Source organism: Suncus etruscus, chromosome 20, assembly GCF_024139225.1.
Source record: "Suncus etruscus isolate mSunEtr1 chromosome 20, mSunEtr1.pri.cur, whole genome shotgun sequence".
NCBI lineage: Eukaryota > Metazoa > Chordata > Mammalia > Eulipotyphla > Soricidae > Suncus > Suncus etruscus.
The window spans coordinates 4,014,667-4,037,526 of NC_064867.1; the positions used below are offsets into that span (position 1 = coordinate 4,014,667).

Consider the following 22,860-nt stretch of genomic DNA (forward strand, 5'->3'; position numbering starts at 1 on the left):
AAAGGTCAAAGCATAGCTCTACAAATTACCTGGGAGAATGGCTAACAGGAGAAAGGCAAGTGTTTTTAGAGTGATGAGTAGATGGAACTTCTGTTGATTTCTTTTTTTTTTCTTTTTTATGAAAATGGGGGTTGAGACACATGTTAAAAAACAGAGTATACTCCTGGCTATATGCCCAAGGGTAACTCCTGGCAGAGCTTAAGGATTATATGCAGTTCCAGGAATGGAACTGGATTAGCCTAAAGCAAGGTAGAAGTGTTACTATTTGTAATACTATTCTGGCCTGAAAATAGCACTCTTATACATTGCTGATAGAAGTTTGAATTATTAAAACTACTTTGGAAATCTAACATTATGAATGTCTTATAACCCAATAATGATGTTCTATAACCTCCATAATGAAGCCCTCAACAGAAGTACTTTGCATGTGCTACCAAAAATAATGACAGTATATTCATAGTAATGCTGCTTACAGTGCCCCCCCCTCTAAATAATCTAAGTGTTCATTATCAATAGAGTGCAATTAAGGTCTATTAAAATGGTGGAATGTTCAAGATGAAGTGCTTTGCCTTGACCTTTGTCCGCCATGGCGAGACAAATCTTAACAAGGAGAGAGTAATTCAAGGACAAGGAGTAGATGAACTCCTCTAAGAAACAGGTTTCAAAGGCAGCAGCCGCAGGTGTGTTTCTTGAAAATGTCCAGTTTACACATGTCTTCTGCAGTGATCTCTTAAGGACAAAGCAGACTATGCATGGGATTTTGGAGAAGAGCAAATTCTGTAAAAATATGGCAGTGCCCCGTCGACGTGATTAGTGACGATGAGCCCGGTTTGACCTAGATTTATTTTGTATACCTAATCACTACGTCGAGGATTTGGAAAAGGTGTTTATTCCTCATGGACTAATTATGGACAGGACTGAGCGGCTCGCCCGTGCCGTCATGAAAGAGATGGGGGGCCATCACATCGTAGCCCTGTGTGTGCTCAAGGGGGGGTACAAATTCTTCGCTGACCTGTTGGATTACATCAAAGCCCTGAACAGAAACAGTGACCGATCCATCCCTATGACGGTGGATTTCATCAGACTAAAGAGTTACTGCAATGACCAGTCAACCGGGGACATCAAGGTCATCGGTGGAGATGACCTCTCAACTTTAACTGGAAAGAACGTCTTGATCGTGGAAGACATCATTGACACCGGCAAAACGATGCAGACATTGCTGTCCTTGGTCAAGCAGTATAATCCAAAGATGGTCAAGATTGCAAGCTTGCTGGTGAAAAGGACCCCTCGCAGTGTTGGATACAGTCCAGACTTTGTCGGATTTGAAATTCCAGACAAGTTTGTCGTGGGATATGCCCTTGACTATAATGAATACTTCAGGGACTTGAATCATGTTTGTGTCATCAGTGAAAATGGGAAGGCCAAGTACAAAGCTTAAAACGTGAGCGTTCCAGTTGGATTTGGGATTCCAGGGAAGACACCGTTGACGTTAGCAAATGTTCTAGTTCTGTGGCCATCTATCTGCTTAATTGAGCTTATTGCATGCTTCCTCTAAAGAATTGTGTCTGTTTGGGATTTTAGAAGTGTCAGTTGCTGCATTCCTGAACTCTTTTATTTGCACTACGAGCCTAGACTATCAGTTCCCTTCAGCTGGATTACTGTTTGACTCATGTTTGTGTTTCAAGTGACACCACTACTGAATGGAAAGATTGAAATCGAATCTCTAAGAAACATTGAAAGAGAAGATATATTAGTTTTTTAATTGGTAGCCTTTTTATATATTCCGAAAAGAGCAGAAATGCAGAGTGTTAAAGATGCCACTGTTGTTTAGTCCCTTTGCTCAGCGACAGCAGCACCTTAGAGGTGATGTTAGAGCAGATACGCCATGCAGCCTGGAATTATTTTAGGAACGTTTCCCTAGTACTAACTGTTATTTTTCTGCTTGTTCAGATTAGTGCTGGTGATTTGTTAACAGTTATTTCTTTTCAATACCCAAATAAATTCCAGAAACTAAAAAAAAAAAAATATGGCAGTGCAGTATGACACAAGGCTTCGAGAGAGGAAATACTGAGTTGCAGAAGGCAAGCCACTCAATGAGCTGAGGGCAATGGCAAAAGCCAAGGGGGAGGAGTGTCCTTTCTTCACACCGCCCAGAGGAGAGACGCTAGACCAGGTGGAAATGCATGGGATAGACTTCTTCGAATTTCTCTGTCACCAGATCTGGAAAGAAGTAGATCAAAATAAACAGGCTTCCCAAGAAGGTCCCAACAATTATCTGGAAACGTCTCTGGCGAAGATATTCCCTCTCAGGAAAAACCATGCCTCCAAGTTCAATTCAGACAGTGGTGCTCTGGACTTGGTGGCCAGTGTTTTAGTTGTGAGTCACGGTGCTTACATGAGGAGTCTGTTTAACTACTTTATCGTTGACCTCCAGTGTTCCCGGCCAGACACAGTGATGAAATCTGAACTCTTGTCAGTCAGTCCCAACACAGGGATGAGTGTCTTTATCGTAGATGTAATGAAGGAGAACAGGTTGAACCTGTAATTCATTGTGTGTATGAACGTCCAGGAGCGTCTCAATGGGATGAACTAAGACTCACCCAAGCTCTTAGCTTAAGTCAAGCTTTTAATCGCGTGAGCCTCTTAAAGCTTAGTGGTGCCTTTGGCTTTGTCTTTCTTCTGCTAGTTCTGATTTGGAAACGGTTCTCAAGCTGTCTAACACAGCAGGGTATAAAACTCAGCTTGTCCTCATAGCCACACCAAAACACTACTTTGGAATACCATTTCTTTCTTTCTCTTTCTGTTCTGTTTGATTTGGGGTATGGGCCACACCTGGCAATGCTCAGGGCTTTCTCCTGTCTCTGTGCGCAGGGATCACTCAACTCCTGGCAGGGTTCAGGGACCGCATGGGATGCCGAGGATTGAACCCACCTCAGCCGTGTACTAGGGAAGCACCTTACCAGCTGTACTATTTCTCTGGCCCCTGGAATACTAGAATTTATTATTTCAAACAGACTGACTTGGTCTGAGTACAGTTGGAATTTTTCCAGAGTACTTTTAGTGCTGTGTATGCTCATTTATATCTCTAGAAGGTGCATGGATAAAGAAATGAGTTTCTTTAAACTCAATTGTTGCAAACTAAGGGAATTAATATCTCTTACTATCGGTTGTTGTTGTTGCGTGTGTGTGTGTAGGTGTGTGTGTGTTTTTAAATCTTTTTGCATTGTTATTTTTCTTTAGGGCAAAACAAATCCACAAAGATAAACCAAAACAGTTTGGCCCATTTTATTGATTTTTGGTAAGATATACTGTATATTTTATACTACTTTATCTGATGCTTGAAGTTGTAACTAAATACAGTTCTCACTGCATATTTATAGTGACAGTATCTCCTATTTTTGAAGTCTTTTGAAAGTATTATAATCACACTTGAATCAAATATTAGCAAATAAAAAGACAGAAGTCAACTGTTGAGCTTTTTTTTGAAATTATAACATCGTAATTTTCTAAATTATCCATAATACAATTGTTTCAGGCATTCAGTGTTTCAATACCAATCCCACCACCTACCTGTATGACCTTCCCTTCACCAGTATTCCCAGTTTCCCACCCATCCCCCAAACCTTGTATCTCTTTGCAGGTACAAACAAATGTACTTTATATTGCTCGTTAAAACAAAAATGGCAAGTGGAATGATCAAAAGATAGATAAAATCAATAAAAGTATCTGTGATTTATTCTAAAAAATGGTGGAATGTTATTCAGCAATGAAAATTAAACCTATTGCTACATGCTTTCTATATATATCACAAAAATGCTGAATGAAATAATCCAGGCATGAAGGAAAAGTGTATAATTATGTAAAAGACAAAAGCAAGTGAAGTTGGATTGCAGGGATAGCTCAAGTGGTGCAGTACATGTCTAAAATGTGCAAGACCTTGAATTCAATCCCTTACACAGGATGGACTTCCTGAGCACAAAGATTGCAGCCTTGCCATTCTGCATCTAGCCAACTCCATTGACTCATCTATTCTCAAAAAAGATGTAATCCAAGCTGTGAAAAATTATGGGTATACTGGCCAAGTAGCTGGAATCTGGCAGTTTTGGGAGAAGATGTAGGTCAGATCTCTATTCTGATTATGGCATGCCAGTTGCACCCACCACTCACAACCACCATTTTGCCAGTGTGCCAGTGGCCTAGCTTCACCACTCATCTATAGCTTTCTGCAGAGATACCAATCTGACCAAAACTCCAGATATGCTGGTATTTGGGCTGACATGACAAGAACTTTTTGGTAATGCATGCAAGCATGTCACATCATTAATGTAAGAGAAATCTCAAGATTTCTAAAGGAATATTTCACTACTAGGCCCACTGAGTTTTTCCCTCAGTGTGGATGACTGGTTCAGAGCTCTGTGAATTAAGCTGACACTCCATATGCCTTATAACAAACATTTAATTGGCCTAAAAATGACTCTCCCTTCTGCTGTATTTTGTGTGTGCATATAAAAACCTTTTATTTTCTAACATAAGGATCATTACAGGAAAATATATTCTTGATCAAATTTCTCTTTACCTGGAAAACTCAGCACCAAAAACAATTTTATTTCTCTTTGCCTTATATATGCCCTTGCAGTTTTAAAAAGAAAGGAATGTTCTGTCTTTTGGACGTCTCTAAAGGACTTTGAGCAGTTGCTAACTAATTCTTTTTTTTTTTTTTTTTTTTTTGGTTTTTGGGCCACACCCGTTTGACGCTCAGGGGTTACTCCTGGCTATGTGCTCAGAAATCGCCCCTGGCTTGGGGGGACCATATGGGACACTGGGGGATCAAACCACGGTCCGTCCTACGCTAGTGCTTGCAAGGCAGACACCTTACCTCTAGCGCCACCTTCTCGGCCCCTGCTAACTAATTCTTGCCTCAGAATTTACATCCAAAGTTTTGTCCAGGAAACAGCGTTGGGCAATTGAGAAAACTTTCACCAGGTAGAATTGCTTCTCTTTCAGATAATTTTTTTCCCCTAAAACTATTTCTTAGTCAGACCTTAGGAAATTAGTTATATGTATTAGCCCCTAAAACAAAACCTGTTCCCTGAGAAAATAGGAAAAACCGGCTCCTTACAAATTCCCCTAATCAGTATTGACATTCAGAACTAGCCGGACAGGAACTGCTTTAAGATGTTAAAATTTATCTTCTCTTTTTAACTCTTGATTTTTACTTGAAATGTATCTACTCATCAGGAGCCATGTGACTGTTTTGTTTTTCCATTTACAAGAAAGTCATACTGTAATTTAACATAGGAAGGCATTATTTTCATGCCATAGAAAAAACGGTGGCTGGTTAATTCCTCATTTATTCCCCCTTATTATTCAAATTAAACTCAGGACACTCTGTGGGGAGCCTAGCTGATGAAACCTGGGACATAGGACACCTCAGTAATTCCTAATCTGGTCACCCACGTGACCAAAAGGCCCATGCCTTGAGAACAAAGGAAATAGACAAAAATAAAGTAATTCAGAGCAGCCCAATATATCCAGCCAGAAAGAAAAATATAGAGTTTGCCTTTGCGTTAGCAAACATTATTAAGAACTCTGTTTGAATCTTATGCCTTTTAGTAAAACTTGCTCAGGTCTACCTCGTTGCCCCTCCCTACTACCTGCCCCAGTTTATGCTAATGAATGCTTGTAACTGTGATTGGTGTAAAACTTGTAACACCCCTGACGTGTTTCAGCCCTTAAAAGCTGATCCCCCAACAATAAACTCCCCTTTTTGAACAGCATGCGTTGTCTTGAAGGCTTCTGTTACTAATTTCTCTAGTTCTTCTTTACAGGTCGGTTCTGCTCGAGTGAACCCACTAATAACTAGCAACTTTCATCTCCACACCCCGCGGGTCGGGGGACTCCCACGGAAGTTGCAACACTCTGTTCTCGAACATGCATTCTGAGGTCTCTCATTTCTTCAGATTTCGCCATCTATGTTTCGTTTCACTCACTCTCCTTAAGGAAACTCAAAGAAGCTCTCTGATGCGACTGGGCCCAAAAGCTAGCGCATGGCATGGCACAGGGACCCTCTCCCCACCTTCTTGTACTTCTAGAAACCCTGGCAGCTGAAAACACACCCCAAGAAAGCCACAGTATCAGCTACAGTACTTGACATTTCTGGACCATGAGACAATTCCACATTTTTTAATATGGTCATCCCAGTAGGAACACACTGATTTAGAAGTCAAAGTGTGCTTCATACAACTTAATGTTCAGAAGCAAAAGAAATAACAGAAAGAACAACAAGGAATACAGCTTAGTAAATCATCTGATAATGACTTAATGAGCTCATGAGAGATGCAATAATTTTCACATTTTTTTTTTGCTGTTATACTCTTTCTCCTTTTTCCTTTTCTCCTTTTTTTTTGGGAGGGGTTGTGGGCCACACTCAGTGACGCTCCGGGGCTCAGGGGTTACTCCTGGCTCTGTGCTCAGAAATTGCTCTTGGCTTGGGGTACCATATGGGACACGGGGGGATTGAACCGTGGTTTGTGCTAGGTCAGTTGCGTGCAAGGCAAACACTTCTACCGCTGCGCCACCACTTTGGCCCCTCTTTTCTCCTCTTAAAAAATAATTTCTCCCTTACCTCGAAACAAATGTATAATGATCAACTATGTGACAGATGGTCTTTAAATATAGTAACTTATATATTAAAAAAAGATTGCAGCCTTGGTACTTGCTGTTCAGAACTCTTGAGCATATCACTGAACTCTAATGTCTGCACAAATGGTCAGAGCATGTCAGATAGTATTCTCTATTACAAAAAAGTAAGTGATAGAATTTATGCTTGTTTGAAGACAGGTGTTATTAATCTTTGAAAGAGTAATGAAAAAGAGGGTTTGAGGGATATTCTGGGATGTTAGTTCCATTTTATTTCTTGAATTATGGGGCATTACACATAGATCAAGAAACCAGTTTTTGAAGAATTGTCAAAATTTAATCTACAATATGTTCACTCTGGGTATATATCATACATCATAAAACATTTACTAAGATAAAACTATAACAAAATCTTCTGGAGTTTTATGTCAAAGATAATAAAAGGTCTTTCTTCCCATAAAATAATTGGCAGTTTATGTAAGTGATTATTATCAATATACATATAAATACATATAAAATTTAAAATGAGCTTAAACATGCAATCAGAAGGAACTGAAGCAGACATACAGAATGATTAAAGTATTAAATAAAAAGATAAATACAAATAAAGTAGAAATATAAAAGTTAAACATAAAAAAGATAAAATATACACTATTTTGATATTCATGTTATTGGTTATCTAAAATCATTAAGATTGCCATTTTGTAGATGAAAAAAGTACAAATCAATATTTTCTTACACTTTTTCTTATTTTCTTTTAAATGCTTGAGTGTATAAAAAGGAAACATGAAAGAAGAACAAAAAAATAAACAACCCTCAGGGCCAAAATATATAGAGAAGGTATCTTTTTGCCTTTTACAAGTTTCAATCTCCAGCACCCTGTAAGGTCCCCTGACTATTCCAGGAGTGTTGATCCATGAGTACAGAGTCAGGAATAAGTCCTGATTAACTCTGAGTGTGCCTCAAAAGCATAACAAACAAAATTACATACACACACAACCAGAAATACACCCCAAACAATCCTTGCCTCTTGCCACACATTGCCTCTTGTATAATAAATGATTCTTTCCTTTATATATTTTTGTTTTCTGGTTTTCTACACTGAATACATACTATTTTCATAGCCATGAAAAAATAACTACACAGATGCATGCAGCTGCATTTAAGAGTATTTGGCAACATACTGGACAACATCAGGTCACCTGAGCCAGAGCAATTTCTTTAGATTTGAGCATAAACAGGAAATGAAGAAGTGAAGAGAATGAACAGAAATTTTTTATTTAAGTACTTCCATAAGAAAAGAATCTTTGACTTTCTAAGATCCTTATAGTTTAAACTAGTATTTTTCAAAATTGGCTCACAATGAAATCACCGAGGATGCTTTCAAAAATTAATGATGCCTGGGACTCTCATTCAGAGATTTGATTTTAGTTTAGTCCATGACCTAGACTTCCCTCGGATGATTTGAACAAAGGACAAAGCTCCATTTTCTTTGTCTTTTCCCCTGATAACAAGCTATTGTCTTCATCAATAGTAGATGTCTCAGTGAATATGTATTGATTAGGAACAAAGAGGGCATTCAATAAATAATTTTGGATTGCTGGACACAAGAAACCATTCTGTGACAGGAAAGGTATGTTTTTATGGTTAGGGACTGCTTCTCCTTAGATAGGAGAGTGGATTACTTCAGAAAGAATGACCCAGAAATGAGGTGCATCTTAGACCACTGGTACATGGGGTGGCTCATAGATCCCTTAAGCACACTGCTGAGTTCTCCGGCTTATTTTCTTGGGGGAAGCAAATAGGTCTAATAAAAACTCACTGTTGTCACTAGTATAACAAAAATTCAAAGAAAGAAAAACTCACTTATGCTACTTAATGACAATTTTTATAATCGCAATGGCATGTTAGGCTTAGCTAGTGACCAGATAGCATCCCACTTGAAGCAGGAAGTAAAAGAAAACAATTTGGTGGGGTTTTTTGGGACCATACCTGATAGTAATCCAGGTATCCTTTTGTCTCTGTGTTCAAGGATCATTCCTCGAGGTGGTGTTTATCATGAGGTGCTTGATTGTATGTACTCAGCCTTTAGATCTATAGCTATGGACCACAAACAGTGATTTACACTCACAAATACATGTTGTATATCTTACATTTTCATAGTCAAATATATATATAAAAACAACCACAAAGAGAATGTGCCCAGACTAACTTCCTAGTAGGGAAGCATCAGTGAAGGCAGATGAGGAGGGATCCAGAAGCTCAACACAGCCTCTTCTTGGCCCAATAACTAAAGGGAAAGAGGCACTCAGGAACATAGATCAAACCTACCATTTTCTCAATGCCATCCAGCTGGGGCTGGCCAAAGCCTGCTGGTTATGCTTGAAACTTACACCCCCATATCTCATGAAAATGGGACTAATGAAGGCAATAGTCCAGACAACAGACTCTGGCTGCCTCTGGACTGAGGAGAAGATCACCCTGCATGGAATATGATGTACAAGCATGTGTTTCTTACCCATCCCTTGAGGGCCCATCAGGGTCTTTTCCTCTCATTTGGACTCTCATGATGAGAGTGTAAAGGCCAATATAGCTGCATGGGTAAGTAAGCTCCATAGGGGACCAAATGGGACATGGTTTGCCACGTGTACCAAGGGACTGACCCCTGTATTTTTGCCACTGCTTTTTTAAACCCAGATGAGTTTTGAATCATGGTTATTCTTCTATCCTAGGTGTCATACCGGGCCAGAGAAAGTGTGTGGGAACAAGTTGAACAGAGTTATCATCCCCACTGAGAGAGGGCCATTCCTCTTCTTATTCCAGATCTTGTAGTCGTAACTGGTGTGGGAGTGTCCTCTCTGGTCAAAGGAGACATGCAACTTAAGCAGTTTTCACAAGTGGACACTGATCTAAGAAGGTGTCATTTTTCTATAGAAATGTTAGAAGAACAAGTTGCCTTCCTAGCTGAAGTTGCTCTCCAGAACAGGTAGGGACTAGACCTAGGCTCTGGGGGAGCAATGTCGTTTCTGTGCTAACATGTCAGGGGTCACCTGTGAGACATTGCAGCAGGTGAAGGTTAATTTGCAGCAGTGGGAAAGGCAACAGAAAGATTCTGCCACCTGATATGAACAGTGGTTCACTCACCCTGGGAAACCTCCCTGATTAAGATGCTTGTGCTAAGGTCCCAGTATGTGCCCACAAGTAGGAACAAGGATGAGGAACCTCAAGAAGAGTAAAAAAAATTGACTCAGGTCCATAGGTAAAGGAGGGAATTTTGGGACCTGGGTTCTGAACAAAAGAGAGATGCCAATTTGTAAAGGCCACATGGTGTATAAGCCACATGCTAGATATTCTTAATCTCTAACTCCATTAACACTAACTTCCATTAACACTGTCCCAAACAACCTGGTCATACCAGGTAACCTAGGGAAGGACACAAGGAAGCAGTAGGAACATACCCCTAGATAAAAACCAATCATTTTAAAGATCATTAAAAACTAGAACACCCTATATACCTTCCCTATATAATACTCTTGATGACGTTAGGTGGGGTTCACCTTCTTCTAGAGATGACCCTGGCCAGCCAGTTTGGGACTATTGGCAGACAGATTAAAGTTTTCAGCTTTACTCCAATTGTATGGTCTTGTCCTTTGACTCTGGAATCTAACACTTCTAGCACAACCACTAACCACAAGATAATTTATGATTACATTTCATTGAATAAAAAGTCAGTTCACTGATATTTATGAAAATGATAAAGAATAATAGTAATGAAGACTATTAGGCTTGGTGCACTAAACAAAACCCCTATAGGATGGAATAGGGACAACAAATAGTACCCTATAAATATAGTCATTTGATTTACCAAAAAAAAAAAAAAGGCAACCACAAAAACAGACAAACCATAAGTTAGTTATCAACTTTATTTTAGATTTGAGGATACTGAAGCCCAGAGTTAGCAGCTTGACCATAACCCCAGAGGTAGCATTGATGAGAAAAATATTTTATTTATTTATTTATTATTTGTTTTTTGGGTCACTCATAGTAGTGCTCGGGGACCTTATGGGATGCCTAGGATCAGACCTGGGGTCAATTCATGCAAAGCAAGCCTATGCAAAGCCAGGGCAACCTGTGGTACAATCACTCCAGCCCTCAAAAAAATTTTAAATCTAAACAAAATCCATAATGCTTCCACATTACCAAAATATGACCTCAGATCACATAAGTGATAATAAAAGGTAACTAAACAAAACCTTCATCTCTAAACCCTAGTAAGATTTCCATGTTGTCATATACCAGTAGGAGAAAAGATACTTGTAGAATTAAGGCAAGCCAAAATATCACATTTTTCCTTAATACAAATGGTCTCTGTCAAGCACTTGGAAAATAAATTAAGTTGCGGTCTTTCTGGAAAGGATAGTGGAAAGACAGAGAGTTGAGGTTCATCGGGGCTTTCAACTCTTTCAAGTAAACTAATTTTATGAACAACAACAAACCCCACATAGAGTACATTACCACTTGTGCTTACAGGAATTTTCTCTAAGGAAATTATTCTGGGGTCCAAGACAAAGATGCTAAAGGGTATTGCCAGCAACTTTCTGTGTGAACTTGGGCAAGTTGCACCCTCTTTCTTGGCCTCAGTTTCTCAAGAGGAAACAAGAAAGGTGAACATTCCAGATATGGCAATTTTTCATGCAAAATTGTGAATGCTGGTTCTGGTTATTCCTGCAACTTCCAAAGACTAACCATAGACTGTCAAAGACTTTTAATTTAAAATATTTGCAATATCTGATAATGGGCTAACAGTTGTGTCTATAAAATTTACTGATTATTTAGAGATAAAACCTAAAATATTTTGAGATGAAATGATTTGATGACTGTGATTTGCTTGAAAATGATCCACTGTGTTTTGGAAAGGGTGGTAATTATGGTAGGGATAGTTGGTTGACAAAACAAGGTTGCCCATAAATTGAGATTAAGTGAAGCAACATTTTTAGGTATATAATGTTTTTTGCATTATTTTTTCTTATTTTTGTATATATGAAATTTTTTATTATAAAGTTAATTTATACTCTTAGTTGTAAAAATTTAAGAAATCAAAAGTCATAAAAATTTGGATACTAATTGTAAATTATTTCTAGTATTTCCAGTTGTAATATTCTATAATTTAGCATTCCAAAGAATCTGCAAAGAAATTGGACTTCTAGAACCATTTTATATGCTCAGTGTATTGAATAATGAACATTTTTCTCTTAATAAATCCTCTAGAGAGTTGACTGTAATCCATTTTCCCAGATGATTCATTGAATTTCCATTTTATTATATCCATGATATACCTTTGGGAAAAGAGACGTGAAACCAAACAAAATAATCATTTCATATGATAATTTATGTTCAAAGAATTCTTAAGACAGGAAGATCAAAATACAATCGCAAATGGCATAGGTGGCATGTAAAATACTTAATTCAAATGCAAGCTGCAAAAGAAGGATGGGTAACTGCAGGCCAACACGAGACATAGATATACAGTTACTAAAAGCTTGCTCTCTAGAGCTATGCTTCCTGGGTGCCACTCAGTGAACTCTGTGAGTGTGGGTAAGTAGCTTATCTGTTCTGAGCTTTTACTTCTTTATTCATAATATGGAAATAATGCAATCTTCCTTAAAAGGTACTTTTGCCTATTATATAGCATGTACTCAGCAGATATTCACTAATGCTCTTTCAATTAGTGGAATATTAAAACAACTGAAAAGGCAAAAGATCTAGATTAAAATGTTACTGGTAGCCATCTCTGGAATGTTGACCAATAACTAGGTGATATTCTTTTCTGTTTTGTTCATCTGAACTTTTTGTTGGGTTTTATTATGTTTTTGCAGGGGGGGGGGCACACCAGCAGTGCACAGACCCTAGTTCTGGCTTTTCTCTCAAGATCACTCCTGGCAGTTGCTCAGGGGACTGTGAAGGGGATGGTGAGGATCAAATCCAAGTCAGCTGTGCAAGGCAAGCACCTTACCCCTTTATTATCTCTTTGGCCCCAAAAGGTGCTTTTATTTTTTTAATATAAATAATTTTAAAAGTCTTTTTTTGGAAAGTGTAATGTCCAAAACACTCTGATCATTTTTGTTCCACTTAGCATTTTGACAACAGGCCTCTCCAGTAAAGAGTAAGCGTAACTAATAATATCAGATTCACATTTCCCCTATAACATACTTATTTCTAGAGCAGAAAATCTTCGTAGATTTCCAGGAATATTATCAAAGGTGACTTTCTGGTGTAGAATAGATGGAGTCTCTCTCTGTCTCTGTTTCATGCCATCCTCCTTACACCACATTCCTCCACACCAGTGATACTTTCGTTCTGGGACATGGGTCCCCTTTGAGAATATCACAAAAATACTATGCCAAGAAATATTTCACATGAAGTACCCTGTTTCTCTTAGGGTGAAATCTCTTAGGGTGCATGCCTCTTCCTACAACCCATTTTCTCTGATTGACAGCACCTAAACCACACAGTAAATGTTAGAATGTGTAAAAACACTTCCACTGTACTTTGAGAAAAAGTGGTGTGTACAAATCAGAAACCTCTGTAAGTGAGATACACTAATGGGCATTTTTCACCTATAAAGTTTTTGTTCTGTCAAGGAATTGTCATTAGGATATCTATAAATAATGAACCCATTTGGTGTGTTCAGACCCTGCCACTCCCTCCCAATTTCTAAGTCTTTTCTGGAACATCTTTCTACAGAGGCACAGATCCAACTACCAAAGTTTAATATCAGTTTCACTGGAGCTGCATTCATTTACAGTGTTCATAATCACCTCTGAAATGGTAATCACCCCCTATCAGTTAGGTGACTAAGACAATGAGAGACAACGATGAGCTATCAGAAATGTGTAGTCCAGGGAAGAGGTGGTGGCTCTTATGTGTGATTGGTGAGAGAGATGGATTTCATTCAGGAAGGAAAAGGATACAGTGATGCAGGCTGCTTTTCTCAGAATCAGTATGGCCCCTTAGTCACTCACTCAGAGTAATTAGGGAAGGTGGGGGTGTGGACTCCACTTCCAACCGAGTTCTGAATCAGGCAATAACATGCTTCCAATCAGACACTTATCAGAAACTGATTAATTAAAAAAAAAAAAGGAGTAACTTGAACCACCTTGTTCTGCCTCACAAATTGAGGAGGAAATGATGGAGGGTACCAAGACCAACAGTTTTTTGAACAACGAGTAGAAATACAAAATTAGACTTAAACACCAAATTCAAAGCCAACGACAACAGAATTGATACCCAATCTACAACAAGCTAGACACAGAAGGGACCACTTATACTAGCAGCCTGGGGGGGGGTAAGGGAGGGGGATCTGGGATGCATGCTGGAAACAGGGGTGGAGGGAGGACAACACTGGTGATGGGAAACTCCCTGATTCAATGTCACTATGTACCTAAAATATTACTGTGAAAGATTTGTAGTCCACTTTGGTCAAAATAAAAGTTATTAAAAAAAAAGCAAAAAAAAAAAATAACCTGAACAGTTTTTACTTTGGACAGTTCATTTCCAAGCTAGAAAATGAACTTAAACTGCCAATTATTTTATTGAGAATTTGAGCCTAATGTCTTATTAGTGGCATGGTAGAATATGTATGAAAGGGGTCTGGGACTGGACTTTTCTTTGCCCCAACTGGCATGTCCTCTACACTGGACTCCTCCTTTTTCTTTATCTCCCATATTCCAAAGTTTTGGGATGTGTGTGTGTGTGTGTGTGTGTGTGTGTGTGTGTGTGTGTGTGTGTGTGTGTGTGTGTGTGAAGATCTGATTCAATGAAAATTCAAGGCAATGAAGACCCAAAAGATCTGAAGAGTCAATGATGAGTAAAGTAAGTCTTGAAAAAGGAAGGAAGGAAGGAAGCAAGGATAAAAGGAAGGAAATGAGGGAGTGCGGAGAGAGAAGAAAGAAAAGAACAGGAAGAAAGGAAGAAATAAAAAGAATAAAGGAAGGAAGAAAAAGAAAGAATGGAAGAAAGAGAAAGAAAGAAAAGAAAAGAAAAATGACAACTCAAAACTTTATCTTATAATTTCCACCCAGGGCTAAGATACAATTTGGCACCTTCCCTGCTAGCAACTGAATTTCACTCGCTCCGTTTCCAGGACTTCCAAACATGGGGGGTGGGGGGAGGAGGAGTGAGAGAGAGAAAGAGAGAGTTTCAGAGTGACTCCAAAGTGACAGGAAAGCTGCTGGATGCCGGGTTGGGTTGTCAGTGTCAGAGGAGCTCTGACAAAAAAAAAAAAAAAGCAAGCCCAAGTTCTAGGCATTAACTTCCAGAGAACATCAACTTGGAAGAGCAGCAACCCTGCTTGCTTTCCCTTGGCCACTTTTTCTTTGTCCTGCCAAAAGTGGTCCCCAAGAAATCAGGATCCCTGAGACTCCTGGGGTGGGTACAGACCACCCTGTGCTGTCTTTAAGTGCCTGGATTCTTTGAAGAAGCACCTCCGTGTGGTCTCCTAGCCTCCTGTCACTTGGATTACCCACAAGCGCGCTTTGGGAAGCCCAAGAGGGTTCAAAAAGACCCCCCCCAGAAAAGCAACCTGGAAGCCCCCCAAAGAGTGGGAGTTGCTTGTACCCTGCAGGAGAGGAGCAGAACCCCCTGGGAACATGCTACAAGGGGACCGGAGACCAGAGATGTTGGGGAGTCCCAACATCTCCACCCCACATGCCCCGCAGGTCCGTGCGTCCCCAAGGGAGGTGAGCCCTGACCGTGCGCTCCTGTCCCGCAAGGGCACCCGCGCGCGGCGCAGCCTCCAGTGCCAATCTGGAGGACACCCAGGGACCGGCTGGGGGCGAGGGGAGGTCCCCGAGGGCCGGGCAAGAGTCGGGGTCCCCCTGCTCCTGCCAGCGCGCGCGGTACCTTGGATTCCGGGGGTTGCTCCGTGGCGCTCACCGGGTCCCCGGGCGGGATCATCGTGGCGGGTGCGCCCCGGCTCGTGCTCAGCTCCAGACGCCGGGGATCCCCATCCACGCAGAGCCCCGGCTCCGAGCTTGGCCTCGGACCCGCCCACCCGGCCGTGACCGTTCCCGTCCCCGGCGAGCACTCGAGTGGGCTTGGCTCGGGCTCTCCAGCGCCCTGGATCAATCTGGAGGCTGGAGGCGGCCCCGGGGCGTGGCTGGAGAGGACATGCGGGGACCCCGCACCGCGCGTGTCACGAAAGTCTCCCCAGGGGAGGGGAAAGCCTTGGCAGGGAGGTGACAGTTGGACACGCGAGAGGGAGGGAAGCAGGTAGGAGTCATCCAGAAGGAACCCTAAAGCCTCCCCCCCGCCCCCAAGAAAGGTCAGTGGAGGGAGAAGGTTGACTTAGCCAAGTTATTTCTAGGGTGAAGGAAAGAAGGAAACCATTAGGAGGTTTGGTTTGGTTTGGGGGTGCTCCTGGCTTGAGGGCATCCACTTTCCTCCTTTTTTGTTTAGGACTAAAGTGGAAAGATAAGGGGGTTGTGTATTATTATTATTATTATTATTATTATTATTATTATTATTATTATTGGTTTTGGGGTCACAGCCCGCAGTGCTCAAGGGTTACTCCTGGCTGTCTGCTCAGAAATAGCTCCTGGCAGGCACGGGGGACCATATGGGACACCGGGATTCGAACCAACCACCTTTGGTCCTGGATCGGCTGCTTGCAAGGCAAACGCCGCTGTGCTATCTCTCCGGGCCCCTATTATTATTTTTTAATATCTTATTTTATCTTCACATCCCTCCCTCCCAGAGTTGGGTACTATCATTTCCATTTTAGAGAAGAAAGTTGAGGCTTTTTAGAGGCAGAGGGGTTTGCACTTATGTCACCAAAAGGAAATGATGGGTGTGCAAACAATAGAACCATTCCAGTGTTGGACTGTAACCCATGGGAATGCTTCCGAATACATGGTTCGGGGGACTGTGGAGCCTCATTTGAGCCCAATCTTAGGAGGCAATGAGCAAGGAAGTGTTGCTAACAGGCTACAGTAGCCACGAGGGCTGTGTACAGAGAGAAAACATAGTTTGCTTAACATCATTTGGAAAGCTAGAGAGTACCCCAATGGGTAAATGACAGGGAGGATCCAATTTTTTGGAAGCCACAGTCAGTGTCCAAGAGAAAGGAGACACCCATTTGAACGCTAAACTCCCTTCTCCCCCTTTTTTTGTTGTTGTTGGAAGACAAAAGTCCCACTTTAGTTTTCTAGCAGAAAATTGTTTGCCACATTCAGATTTTCTTGACTAACTATAAAACTTTGCAAAGCCAGTTTCAAATTCATGCGACTTGTCTAGTTTCAGAGGCGCTTCACAAAAATAAATACATAAATAAATAAATAAATAAATAAATAAATAAATAAAAGCGGGGGGAATGCTTTGGGGCTTGAGTGATAGCACAACGGTAGAGGTTTGCCTTAAATGTGGTTGACCCAGGGCAGACCTGGGTTTGATCCTTGGCGTCCAATATGGTCCCCCGAACCAGGAATGATTTCTGAGTGCATAGCCAGGAGTAACGCCTGAGCGTCACAACAAATAAACAAACAAAAGGAATGTTTGTTTTTTATTTTTATTTTGTACTCAACTCTGAGAAGCATATATTTAGCTATGTATGTTTGTATTAGCTGAAACCCTTTAGGAAAAAACTATTTTTCCATCCTGGACTCAGTTGAAAGCTTCTATCCTTAGTTTCAGCTTCTTGAGAGGCCTTTGGTTCTAAATGCCCTGTGACCTTTTGCTTCTTGCTTGACCGGGCCATATTGGATGGTCTAACCCAAATTATCACTCTTTTCTTGCTTAAAAGACTTCAGTCAGTAGAGAGCAATTGCTATACGACAAAGTCACCCCAGTAACTATCAGCACACACAGTGACAGCCTCAGCAGTAATGTTTATCCAGCATCTATTCTGCACCAGATATTGTGCTTGATGTTAATGATACAGCAGAGAGAAAACATAGATTAAAACTGTTCTACAACTTAGTGCCTGGTGAGAGAGACAGATTAATTAAATCACAAACACATACACAGTTCTCATAAACTGTGTTCAGGAAAAATTAAGGACTCTTATTAAGCGCATAGAAATACAAGACCTTTGGAGTCAGGTAAGATTTTGCTGAGGAAGTAAAATCTTTTCTGGGGTTGGAAACTTTGGGACCTACGAATCATTCAATTTTGGGGGGTCACCCTAAACCTGTCCAGAGAAGCTCAAGGGCCACTAATGCTTGTGCTGGGGGTCATGTGATGAAAAAGATTAAACTTGAGGCCTTATACCTTCTAGACATGTATTCTACCACTTGCACTATCTTCCTGATCCCATTCTCCATGTTTTTAATTTTTTTTTAAGAATTGAAAAACAGCTATGACAGTCATTACCTAATAATAGGTCTCAATGTTGTTCCTAGGGAGTAATTTCAAAGAAGTTAAGAGTATCCTCCTTACCACACTCTATTCTATTTACAGAAATCCTTGGCTTGGTAAATAGTAGGTACATTGCCTAAAAATCTATGGAATTTCCTACAGTTCCCCAAACAATCAAATCTTTATGTATGTATTTCTTTTACATAAATTTATTTCTGCTCCACTCTCTTTTGGATGGAGAGCTCCCAAACATTATTTAGGGTATTGGGGTCATTTCTATTGGTCTTGGTAGTATGGATCTGATTGTTGAAGGCTTAGCCAGTAATTTGTTGCTACTCAGGCCTGGCAGTACTGGGTATCAAAAGGGCCAAAGAGAGCTTAGCGTTGGTCTTGTTGATTTTTCTTTTCCTTCAAAATACATTTCCAAATTTTCTTTATCTTTAAACTTTCTGATATCTACTTAATTAGTATCTTTTAATCTGATTAAGATTCCTAGACCAATACCATGTTCTCATGACATTATTTCTAGAGCAGTGCTTTTCAACCTTTTTTGTGCAAAGGAACACTTTTTTCATAAAAAAAATCATGAGGCTTTTAGTTTTTCTTCATTGAGGACAATATTTGCCACTGGCTTGTGGTAGATGGCCTTAACTATATTGAGAAAGGTTTCTTTCATTCCCATTTGCTGAGAGTTTTGATCAAGAATGGGTGTTGGACCTTATTAAATGCTTTCTCTGCATCTATTTATATGATCATGTGATTTTTATTTTTCTTGTTGATGTTGTGTATTATTTTGATAGATTTACAGATGTTAAACCATCCTTGCATTTCTGGGATGAAACCTACTTAATTGTAGTGGAGGATCTTCTTAATGAGGTATTGAATCCTATTTTCCAGGATTTTATTGAGGATTTTTGCATCTGCATTCATCAACAATATTGGTCTGTAATTTTCTTTTTGGTAGCATCTCTGTCTAGTTTAGGTATCAAGGTGATGTTGGCTTCATAAAAGCTATTTGGAAGTGTTCCATTTTTTCGATTTCATGAAAGAGTCTTGCCAGGATTGGTAGTAGTTCCTCTTGGAAAGTTTGAAAGAATTCATTAGTGAATCCATCTGGGCCTTGGCTTTTGTTTTTGGGCAGACATTTGATTACCATTTTAATTTTAACTATAGTGATGGGGCTGTTTAGATATGCTACATCTTCTTTATTCAACCGTGGAAGATTATAAGAGTCCAAGAATTTATCTATTTCTTCCAGATTCTCATTGTTAGTGGCATGGAGTTTCTCAAAGTAGTTTCTGATTACCCTTTGAATCTCTGCCATATCAGTAGTGATCTCTCCTTTTTCATTCCTAATACGAGTTATCAAGTTTTTCTCTCTTTCTTTGTTAGTTTTGCCAGTGGTCTATCAATCTTGTTTATTTTTTCGAAGAACCAACTTCTGCTTTCGTTGATCTTTCGGATTGTTTTTTGGGTTTCCACTTCGTTGATTTCTACTTTAAGCTTTGTTATTTCCTTCTGTCTCCCTATTTTTGGATCCTTTCATTGAGCACTTTCTAATTCTATGAGCTGTGTCATTAAGCTATTCAGGTAGGCCCCTTCTTCCTTCCTGATGTGTGCTTGCAAAGCTATAAATTTTTCTTAGTACTGCTTTTGCTGTGTCCCATAAGTTTTGATAGTTTGTGTCTTTATTATCATTTGTTTCCAGGAAAGTTTTGATTTCCTCTTTGATTTCATCTTGAACCCACTGGTTATTCAGTATGAGGCTGTTTAACTTCCAGGTGTTAAAATTTTTCTTCTGTGTCCCTTTGGAATTCACATATAATTTCAGAGCCTTGTGGTAGGCGAAGATAGCCTGCAAAATAACATAGGAAGACAAAAACACAATACAAAAATCTCTTTCTTACACCTATAGTCATTGCAGCACTATTTACCATAGCAAGATTCTGGAAACAACCAAGATACCCTTCAACAGACGAATGGCTAAAGAAACTGTGGTACATATACACAATGGACTATTATGCAACTGCCAGGAGAGATGAAGTCATGAAATTTTCCTATACATGGATGTAAATGGAATCTATTATGCTGAGTGAAATAAGTCAGAGAGAGAGAAGAGAGAGAAAAATGCAGAACGGTCTCACTCATCTATGGGTTTTAAGAAAAATGAAAGACATTCTTGCAATAATAATTTTCAGACACAAAAGAGAGAAGGGTTGGAAGTTACAGCTCACCTCATGAAGCTCACCACAAACAGGGATGAGTTTAGTTAGAGAAATAACTATATTTTGAACTATCCTAATAATGAGAATGTATGAGGAAAATAGAAAGCCTGTCTAGAGTACAGGTGGGGATTGGGTGGGGAGGAGGGAGATTTGGGACATTGATGATGGAAATGTTGCACAGTGATGGGTGATGTTCTTTACATGACTGAAACCAAAAACAATCATGTATGTAATCATGTGTTTAAATAAAATATATAAAAAATTATGAGGCACACCACCATTAGAAAATGCTAAAAATATTTAACTCTGTGCCTTTATTAACTCCATAGAAAATAATTCTCTTGAATAGGAATCAAATAAACAGAAAGAAAGTATTTTATAATTACTTTATTATTTTATAATTGTTCATATTTTTGTTTACTTACTCAGTTCAAAACCTGGGCCTGTTTGGCTGAACACAAAACTGATATTCTGGCAGCTTTCAAAAAAAGACATACATGTAGCTCTTCGTCAACAGCTCTCAGACTCTCTCTGTCTTTAGTTTTGATAGTCCGTAATATGCACTTCGGCTCGCAAATAGACCAATCATGCCAAAGCTGCATGTTATGGATAAAATTGTATGAAATTTTCCATAGCACACCAGTCAATATCTCACGGCTCACTAGTGTGCTGCGGCACAGTGGTTGAAAGATGATGTTAGAGTAACTGTAATGAAGTTTCTTAGTTTTCTTGTAGCCTCCATATTCAACCAGAACAATTACCATGCCATGCCTATGTTGGTTTTGCAAACACTGGCACAATTTTGGTTAACAAGATGATGAAGACACCTTACTTGCTTCTGATGCTCCTGGATCTCAACAATCGTTCTATCGAATTATTGTTAACTGTTTAAGCTTCATTACTTCAGGTGGTCACACACAGACACACACAGTGGAGAAAGATCCTAGATGCAATTTTAAAACAGCAGCTATTTTAAAAGAAAACATCTTCCTTGATTAAAAGAAAACTAAATATTTTGCCACAAACAAGTATGTTTTTTGTTTTATTTGGCAAACTTCTGGCTCTGTGCTCAGGGATAACTCTTCGTGGAGCCTGAGTAATATATTGACTATTGGGGATCCAACCTGGGTCAGCCATGTGCAAGGCAAGCACTCTACCTACTATACTATATCTCTGATCTGAATCCTAAGGGTTTTATCTTTATTGGCTTAAGAGAGGATCTTAAAGTGAGAGCTATTGATGTTGACCATAGGTTCATGCATTTACATGGGAGTAAGGAGTCTGCCCAAAGGAAATTAGGTTCATCCCTCATCTGATAATGGGAGTGAAAGTACACAAAATGCTTCTTCATCTATGAGGAAAAGAGTGCTGGTGTAGGTGAACAGTGCTACATTTGTGTAGGATGCTTTGGAACTGGGCATCATGGGTTCTGTTGCTCTGGGACTTAGATAAACATGCCTGATTTCAAGACCTAGAGTTATGAGAATCCTCCTATATTATCATGAAAACTAATTTTGACCTGGAACTGAATTGATATTAACCTATTAATAGTGAGGTCCAGAGGACTATAGAAAAGATATTTTTTTCTATGTATTGCAGGTGAGTGGACTGTGAATCACTAGCCAAGTGATTCTAAGGAATAGCCAGTAAAGTACTGATCTCCCTGAACACAAGTGGTTCCATATAAAATAAACCCATTGGGGTCCTAATTAGATTGGGATGAAACCCCACAGAAGATTGAAAGTCCTGTATTAGAATCTATAGAGATAATTTTAATATGGTTGACAAGAAGACCTAATTTTTGTAAATAAGTATCTAGTTCATATCAGGATGCTATGATTTTTGTACATTTTTCCTTTGTGGTCCACTGCACTCTGGTTACAAGCCATCAGAAATGTGGAGTGTACAGAAATCTATCCATACAAATCTAACTGGAAATTCCAACATCTGCTTTTTTACTCATTCATAATTTGTCAAGAGTACAAGTGCTTCTCTTAATAATTTACAAACACATTTTTTGCAGCAACACTGATGAGCAGAAAAGCATGTAATGTTTTAAACTTTCATTTATGTCCTTCAAGTTTGAATGAAAAGACTTGACTCTCATGTCATGAACTTGCCCAAGTTCATGAGCCACTTGATAGAAAGATACTGTCCAGACAAAAGCAACCATATTTATATAGGGTAGAAATAAGTACAAGGAAAGAGAACACAGAAGCTGTACAGAAAGTTCAAGGAGTTTCTAGACACAGTAACAAATTATAGAAGAAAAGCATTGCTAAATGAATTGTCCCTAATGCCTAGTATATCAAAGTAATTATGGGCAATGAGACAAAACATGAATATTAGAATTAGTTTAGTAATAGCTAATATAATAATAATAGCTGGTATGTATTATGATTCTAAATCTATACACTTTACATTTTTTATTTTACTGAATTTTATAAAATTAGCAAGACTAAGAAATATTCTAGGTTCCACAGTGAGTATGTGAAGAAAGATTCAAACTCAGATTCTGTTTCTGAACAAAGTTTTGGTCACTCTATTTTATGCTAGAAAAGTCAACACTTCCTAAAGGGAAGGAATAAGGTAAACTGAAAGATGCTATAAATGAAGCTTTTAAATGAATAAAGAGTTACCCACT

At 39.4% G+C, this 22,860-nt stretch overlaps 2 protein-coding genes and 1 pseudogene across 2 annotated transcripts in view; 2 read left to right on the forward strand and 1 right to left on the reverse strand.

The window, feature by feature from the left end:
• Window positions 1–20,980, reverse strand: part of STAC (SH3 and cysteine rich domain) — a 182,688-nt gene extending 161,708 nt beyond the window's left edge. Inside the window, exons 1-2 of the mRNA XM_049766469.1 lie at window positions 20,872–20,980; window positions 15,541–15,863 (exon numbers count right to left, since the gene is read on the reverse strand). Of these exons, the coding sequence (XP_049622426.1) occupies window positions 15,541–15,863; window positions 20,872–20,980 (432 nt within the window). The remainder of the gene's footprint in view (window positions 1–15,540; window positions 15,864–20,871) is intronic.
• On the forward strand, window positions 753–2,025 carry LOC125998019 (hypoxanthine-guanine phosphoribosyltransferase-like; annotated as a pseudogene).
• Window positions 2,027–2,551, forward strand: LOC125998166 (fructose-2,6-bisphosphatase TIGAR-like). The gene has a single exon (XM_049766447.1). The coding sequence runs from the start codon at window positions 2,108–2,110 to the stop codon at window positions 2,543–2,545; it is 438 nt and encodes a 145-aa protein (XP_049622404.1). The 5' UTR covers window positions 2,027–2,107; the 3' UTR covers window positions 2,546–2,551.
• Window positions 20,981–22,860: the final 1,880 nt, after the last annotated feature.

Bases quoted from the DNA above. Each gene is read 5' to 3' on its own strand.
- LOC125998166 (XM_049766447.1), top strand. From the start codon at position 2,108: ATGGCAAAAGCCAAGGGGGAGGAGTGTCCTTTCTTCACACCGCCCAGA.